Below are 8,347 nucleotides of genomic sequence, written 5' to 3'. Positions count from 1 at the left end.
CATGCATACATCGACTTTAAAAGTGATTAATATATACGTGAGAAACGTCGGAAACCTATCCAAAACCATTTTGTTTTTGACAAAATAGCTATTTCCATCAATTAATTTGGAAATTACGTATGGTTTACTCAAATCCATATAAAATTTCAAAATTTCCTTTTCCAAAAAGTTTAGAATTTTTTATCAGTTCTATTAAGGAATAGTTAGATATATGTAAAAATAATATATATTCCTGAAAATAACTGTAATAATAATATTGAAATAAATGACGTTTACTACAAATATTACATTTTATACAGGCAAAATCGTCACACGGACCATCCCTGATATTCTCAAAAGGAACCATGTGTCTATTTCGTTTCCTTTTGCCTGACACAAACATAGGACATAATACCCTGTACCATAGTATGGTGAAGGGTATAAAAATATATGTTTTCCGGAATTTTTCTATTTTGGTCCTGTTCGGTTAAGTGGTTATAACTTGGCATTCGGGATTCCCGGTGGATTAAAAGCTTATTTTCAGAAAATTCCAACATAATTAATGTTCATGATTTTTACAACGATCTCATCCAAACAATCTACTAGCAGACAATGTCATAGTCTCGATACAAGCTTACAAATGTACTGTTCCTTTTTTAAAATTGGAAAATCAAATTCATCGCGTGAAACATAGGGAAATTTCAATGCGTCAATATGAAATTAAAAAACGGGAAAATTTGTTGGAATGAAACTGAAACTATAAAGAATTACTGAAAAATAAAAAAATGCTAAAAAAAGTGCTAGGTGCTAGATCACTTTTTTTGGTGCTAAACGAGTTTAAAAAGTGCTAAATCTAGCACTAAAAGTGCTAAATCTAGCACTAAAAGTGCTAAATTGGCAACACTGATGTTGTTTAACGTTCCGGACAAAATAATATATAATACGAACTGGCGGGTACGGTTCAGTCAAAAACACACAATTTCACAAAAAATGTTAAATATAGCGCATTAAAATCTGTGAATCAATAAGGAGCCATGGATGATGGTTCTTGATTGACCGTATTGAAATATGTGTAGATTTACTTATTTTTGAGGATATCGGAGACAATAATACTAAATTCCGTACAATGTAAGTGTAATATGAGTCTGCTCGATAGACATCAAACAGAATGGTATGTATATGGAAGTGGGTTCATTTAAAAAAATATATAAATTACGTATTTAATTTTGTCAGTTATCTTCAAACAACTAAAACATTTGTTCAGATTGGTTTAAATCGGTATATATGTACATATTTTGATGTAGGTTACAATAAGAATTTAAGGAACATATCTTGCATATAACCAAATTTTACATTAATAGGTATATACATTTATAGCTTCTATATATATTAATAAAATTGTGCACAAAATATTATATATATTTTCTTTGAACGCGAAATTTTGCATGTGTATACAATTTGATATTATTATTAAAAGTTCGATCGATTTCCGTGCAATAGTGCTTTAAAGATGCACTGATTGACAGAATGTCTTGCACTTCAATGACCAGCACCTTTTTTATATACTCAACTTTAGGATATCTTGTAGTCTACCTACCGACTGTGACTCTTTTTAACTGGATGTTCGCAATGGTGGCATACAAAATGAAAACAATTAATATAAAATTTCTTTCATATTATTTTTATTTTAAAATTGTTCAGTTAGATTTTCACTCAGAACTGATTTTTTGCAAATCAATTTACAACACAAATGTCTTCTTATCTGCTAAGACAAACGTTTTTAATATAAAATAACTATATAGATTTTTCTCGCTATGGAGAGAAAGAAGAAGCACCAACTATTTACTTAAAATTATCTACATTTATAAATAATGATGTGTGTATGTATGTATGTTTGTGTAATGTACACGGTGAACGAATAATGAAATATTTAAACTAATGGCGATAGCAAACATTTAGTTTTTTTTTATAAATCCATGCGGCAACTGCGTGATTCTTAGACTTTGGTCCACATTTTTGCAAACACCTTGACATTGGATTTACATTTGTTAGATTTGCACTCCGATTTTATGAGATAATGAAATATTTGGTTTGAGAATTTTGAATCCTCAATATCACACAGGAATAATAACGAACTTATATGGTAACTTCTCACTTCTCAGCGGGCTGGTGCTAAACTTCAGGTTTGGTCCATTGGAATTTTTGATCGTAATATTGTTTGTTGCGCAGATTGGAAGGCATTTTCTGGGCAGGATCAAATTCACAGGTTTTATTGTATTTTACCAAACGGCCGGAACCATCGGTTGAGGTACGCCAGTAGGATGTTTGTGTGGCATTGCGTCCAGCAATGTAACGGGTGGTGGCACCCACTAAGGTATTGACTTTATTAGCTCCACTCATGATTGCTGGCTGATTGATTGTATTGTCCTTTAATGGAATTTCACAAAAAATATTTTTCTTTTTGTCTGGGAACTTTATTCACTTTGCTTCTGTCTTGTGTTGTGGTTACTGCCAGTCTGTGCTTTCATTCAACAATTGTGGGTCATTTATAAACGTATTTTTTTAATCGTTCACTCTCGCATTTACTCACACCCTTGAATGTGTTGATTTTTTGCGGGTACTACTAAACAAGTACGCCGTAGACACTGATTGGACTGTGTGTATAATATCGGTAATCAGTCTCTAGGTTCGTGTTCTAGCTCTAGTTTGTTTTTGTTTGGATTTTTTTGTGTGATGGAACAAGCCACCGGTGGGGTGTTACCATGGCGGGGGGTTTGTTTTTGTATTTTTCCGTTTTGTTGTTCATTCTGTTTTTAAAATTCTTATCAGCTATTTTTTTTTTTTTTTTGTAAAGCATTAACGGAATATTATCTGATATCTTCTTCATCGTGGTGGTGTATACATATGGGTATTTGAAGTTTAAGTAAATATTATTGCGGGGGATATGGATCTGAATACTAGAGGTAATATTCCTATGTGGCGCTTTAAAGAAAATTGAGATATATATGAATGTATGTTTATTGTCACGTACATAAACAATAAATTAGGTGTCATACAGTTCAATTTCTTAGTTGGAAAATATTTTTAAGAGACTCATTTATAAAAAAAAATCTATAACAGAACGGATGTTGTACTTGAAATATACCATAAATGCGTAATGGAGAATATTTTCCCTATGCGATGGAAAAAACAAAAACTTTTTTAAGAGCGACTGCGCAACACCATCCTCATACACGTCAATATACGTGCTGGACACAGATGGCAAACTTATTGAACGGCTAATTAAACCGAGACTCAGTGGATCCCTTCGCGCAGAAGAGGGTCTTTAAAAAACAATAAGGGTTTTCCTCAGCAAATCTACAATCGGGGACCTTACAAAAGAGGTAGACAATAGTAGAGTAGTGAACTTAAGTTGAGTTTAGGAGCTCATTTAGATTTTTTACCACTTGCAGGTCTCGTCACCCTGCACACGAAAATATACAACATTTATATATGCCAGATTGTTGTTTTCTGTTTTACGTGAATTAATAACACTGTGCGACACATAATTTTTCAATTAAACTGATATATATATATATATACATATATATATATATATATATATATAAAATTATATTATAAAATTAATTTTCCAGGTCCAAAAACCCAAAGGTATTGGCAGCCCAACTAAACAGAATTGGTACATTAGAACCCCTGAAAAAAACAATTTTTGTTATTTTGTAGCACAGTGTAATTAATTAAACGAAGCTCAAGAAGCGGACTGGTCTACACTAGAATAAGTTCTATTTCCAGGTCCAAATTCCGATTGGCAGCCCAGGGAAGGAGTTGGATATATATGAGTCCAAGGTCAGAAAGCGCAGAGGTCACTACGTTGAAGAGCAATGGGTTTTCAGTGGTATTGAATGGGAAAGAAATAAATCTTGTATTGTCCCCGTTGAAGATCATGCGAAAGAAACCCTTTTACACATCATTAAACAATATATTTGACCGAGAACTACGATTATTTCGGACTTTTGGAAGGTAATTGTGAAACATTTATAGTCTGGATTATAAAAAAATATATATTTTTTACACATTGAACCAGGAAGTATATATTCATCTCAAGATAAATAATTCGGAACACTTTGTTAACTTTGTTAGAGCGTTTTAGGTGTCATCTTAAGGAAACTCTTTCTGCATATAACCGTAGACTTTTTTTCAACTCTTATATACAGAAATTTACATTCTTAAGGTGGTGCAAAGCAAAGGGGAAGGATCCATTTGTAGAATTTCTCCGTTTAGCTGGCCAGCTGTATTATCCGGCAATAACTACAGTGGCTAGCTAACGGGAGGAATTCAAAATGAATTCATTCCGAATGATCTAGGAACTTCTGAGAAGCGAACCGAAAAATATTCAAACGCTGGTTGAAAGAAACTATTCAGCAAAAGGAAGATCGGTATTAAGTTCGGCTCATTCGTTAATTTAGTTACTTTTGTTGCAGTTCACGTAGTTTTTGCCTCAATCGTTCATCCGGAATATTCTCGTATGGAACTAAATTAATGAGTTAGTTTCTTTTGCACAGAGAACCGGACCGAAAAGGAACTAAAGAAAGGACATAGTTTCTTTTTGTGAAGTAAACCTGAAGATATTGAATCGATATTTCAAAGAAATTATTCTACAAAAGAAACTATCGGTACATGGTCCGTCTCTTTCATTTACCTAGTCCATTTGGCTTCCGTTCGGCTACTTCCTTTTGCTCTAGAGTTCAGCAACATAGTTCACGATGCGGACTGAACTTTCTTGTTCCTTTTTTTAAATATAGTTCCTTTGCTCCATATAATTCCGTCTCCTAGAAAGTTTCTTAGAATATCTCTCTATAATCGTTTTTATATCGTTTCGTTCACATTACTCCCACAGTTGGGAGACGGGTCTGTACATAAAAAGAAAGAAATAAGATCAGAAGATGGAACTATAGTAACTAAATAACTGAACCTATTTCCTATCGCTCCTTTATTGGAATAGTTCAAATGAACTAGTTCATTCCGGTACTACTCAAGTATAGATAGAAGTCCAAAAAAACAGCATTTCTTATTTTTCAAGAGATAGAAAATCTATTGACAAAAATAAATGACAGTGTTTTTATGGGTCTCATCTATTAAAAAAAGAAAAAATCTATTCCGCAAAAGAAACGATCAGTACTGGTCCCGGATCCTTTGTTAATCTAGTTCCTTTCTGCTCTAGTTCATTTTGCTTCAATCGGTCATGTAAATTCGTTTCGTATGGATTCGAATGATTGTCCAAGATTCCAAACAATTGAAAGAATTTGAACCGCTTCAGGAACGAAATTGAACAAAATTAATAACCTAGTTTCTATGGCATAGTAAACTGGAAGAGATTGAACCGCTTCAGCAACATGATGGGAAACTGGAAGCCTCTATGGAATATAGTTATGAGCTATGATATTTTATTATTTGTTTTTCCTCTTGAAACACATCGACATATTCTCCGTCGATTGTACATCTGGCTGATATTAACAGACTGATATGAAATTTTGCCCCTTTATTGCTACTACTTCTAGATATATTCCAATATTTAAGTTGTTATGATTTGCTGCACGCTTATTAACCAAATAGGCAGTAATTTGATATTTTGGTTTCTCATTGGGTATCAAATACACCTACTAAAAATGATCCATATCGGTCCACATTTTGGTTTAGGCCACAAAAAACATTTGATGTTTTCGGGATTCCTGAGTCATTTTCTGTATTTTGAAGGCCCTAACCCACATTTACAACCTGATCTTTAATTTGATATTTCGTTTTCTCCTGGCAGCAATTAATTACAGAAAAGCCCCCATATATCGATGTGCCGATAGATTTTAGGTATTTTGAATGTCCATCTGAGGAGTGAAGTGTAAATAAAGTTCGGCCCGGCTGAACATAACGACTATTTTACATGTTTTATTAGCATTTTCGTCCCACACATAAATAGATGATAGTAGAAATGACCATGAACAAATTCCCGATGACTAGTCTGGAGTCGAGTAAACTTGACTTTGGACTTGGGCACCAATGATGCAACAATCGGGGAAAAACAACTACAAAGAAATAAAGTTTATTACGTTTCCTCGACTATTTCACAATTTTACAACAACAAAAATCCACGTATTGCCTCTGACGTAAAACAGAATAATCTAAATATTTCGAAAACATCACATATTTATGCAGTCTTAAAGACACAGCGATAGCTTTCGGGCGTCCATCCCACTGGTCAACGGTCCAAAATACAAAACAAATATATATTATAATTCGAAAAAAAAACAAAAAAATCAAAATTATCACGAGACAAGTAAATACAAATGAATGATGTAAATCACATCTGTCTGCGGAATGATGAAGCACCATTTTATAGTTTGAATTTTCCATACTGTGATTTTCATAATCATTTTAAACCCACCTCGCATCAGTTTATTGTTCCCAAGCGATTTTGTCTAAATTGCAAATTTCTCAAAAACAAAATTTCATAATAAAAACAAAATTTTTGTTGGAAATAAAATCTGCCTTGGCAACTAAATTGAAAATATTTTTTCTTAAAAATTGTCTAAAAATTAGACAAACAATTATTTTGGTGAAATAGAACACTGCTGTGTCGTCAGCTGTCATCGAATTTGATAGCGTTTTGAAATTGTCTTTATTTGTTAGTACATTTGTAGATACGGTTTAAACCAGATTTGTCTAATCAAGCCAATCTTGGAAATCACCTAAATTATTTTCCGCTGCCAATGAATCAGAAGAGACTAGAAAGTATTAATATAATGGTTTCTGTACCCTTACCCAGAAGATGTGGGTTATATTCATTTTATTATTTTGTTTGTAACATTTCGAAATATTTGCCGGATATTCTATAAAAAATCAGGTTAATTGAAAATAGCACGAAATACCATAATAAAACACATCTTTCGGACAAATTCAGCGGACTGACTGCCATGGACTATTAAATTCAGTATTGGGATCTCAAAATGATAATAATTGATTCCTTGACTCCTAACTTGAAATTTGATATCTTAACGCTTGACGTCGATACGACCTTCATCCTATGGCTGTCAAATATGATACAAAAATATTCTACTGCCGAGAAAAGTTCGCTGAATTCGCCACATTGCAATGTGTATTAAGTAAACACTGAATTTTGCTCATATCGTAATTACTCTCGCCAAGATGAGCTCTTTTTTACAAATATTGATTAGTTTGAATTACCGCTTACCCAGCTCAATAATTTTACGTTACTTTCTCAACCGACTCGTACAGGAATAATTCATCAAGTTAAAACCAGCACTGTTGGGATATTTCCAGCGGAATCTTAGCAACAAAACTTATAATAAAACTACAATTCTTACTGACTTACCTGCATCGGCAGTAGCCGATAAGTCATTGCTTGATAGGCAAGTAGCCACATGGGGTAAAGCAGAGACTTGGTAAAACCCGCTACCATCTGCAGTGCAAAGTAAGGCACTGGACAGGAAGGCATATCTACAATTGTCAAAAATATATCCACCTGAATCCCTGCAAAATCAGCAAAGAAATAATTATTTTTAATTAGGATGTACGTACGAGACGATAATCAAAATGACATTAGGGAACTTCTAATTGAATGAATTCCTATATCACTTAGTATGACTCTACCAATGAATTAAACAAAAAGCGTCAGAATGCAGGTAAAGTGCTTGCCCAAACCACATCGACTTCATTGGAAGTTGTTTCTGAAAAAAAAACAACGCCTCTTCCAAGCCCTTGAGAATGATGAGGACGAGGCTTACAAAGGAACAGTTCAACCTTCTGTCTTTATGGCTTCGGTAGCAGTTAAAAAGAATAGTGGGATTTCTACAACTGGGGAGACGAAATTCGGACCAATTGACAAATCTTGGCAAGAACCTACGAGGTGACAACTCGACAATAATAGGTGTGGATTTTTCAAAATATTTTTAAAGACCATCAATTTTCGTGGAGTTTTATAAAAATATGTTTTCAAAGATCTACCCAGTGCATTTCTAAAAAAAATATTCATAGATCTACCCAAGGCCTGGATTTCTAAAATTTTTGTTGAGGAACATCAATAGTCGTAGTCTTTTATACCCTACACAACTATGTTGTCAGGGTATCATAGCTTTGTGTGGCATCAAGAGTTTGGAACGCCGCAAAATATTAGACCTAGACCCACCTTTTAGTATACCGATCCTCATATCTCGACTAGCGCAGTCGACCTAGATATGCAGGCCACAGTTATGGACCAATCGTCACGAAATTTTGCATATAAGACGAGTGGGTCTATGTATTCGTACATTGTTTCTAGTATTACCGTTACCACGCTAGAGTGCGAAAATGATGGATG

General features: G+C 33.7%; 1 protein-coding gene across 1 annotated transcript; it reads right to left on the bottom strand.

The window, feature by feature from the left end:
- Positions 1–2,143: 2,143 nt before the first annotated feature.
- Positions 2,144–7,486, bottom strand: LOC133338853 (uncharacterized). The gene is made up of 2 exons (XM_061546959.1): positions 7,364–7,486; positions 2,144–2,406 (listed from the first exon to the last, which is right to left on the bottom strand). The coding sequence occupies exons 1-2, from the start codon at positions 7,484–7,486 to the stop codon at positions 2,152–2,154; spliced, it is 378 nt and encodes a 125-aa protein (XP_061402943.1). The 3' UTR covers positions 2,144–2,151.
- Positions 7,487–8,347: the final 861 nt, after the last annotated feature.

This window comes from Musca vetustissima, unplaced genomic scaffold, assembly GCF_032173495.1.
Source record: "Musca vetustissima isolate MV318-11 ecotype Yass unplaced genomic scaffold, APGP_CSIRO_Mvet_v1 utg28348, whole genome shotgun sequence".
In the NCBI taxonomy this organism is placed as follows: Eukaryota; Metazoa; Arthropoda; class Insecta; order Diptera; family Muscidae; genus Musca; species Musca vetustissima.
The sequence above is the reverse complement of the archived record's forward strand: the minus strand, read 5'-3'. Positions and strand labels throughout refer to the sequence as shown.

What these genes read in the sequence shown, in the direction of transcription:
- LOC133338853 (XM_061546959.1), bottom strand. Translation starts at nt 7,486, where the DNA reads ATGCCTTCCTGTCCAGTGCCTTACTTTGCACTGCAGATGGTAGCGGGT. An exon ending in ATCGGCTACTGCCGATGCAG is followed by an intron (nt 2,407 to 7,363) that starts GTAAGTCAGTAA and finishes ATTCCATTAAAG; the next exon opens with GACAATACAATCAATCAGCC.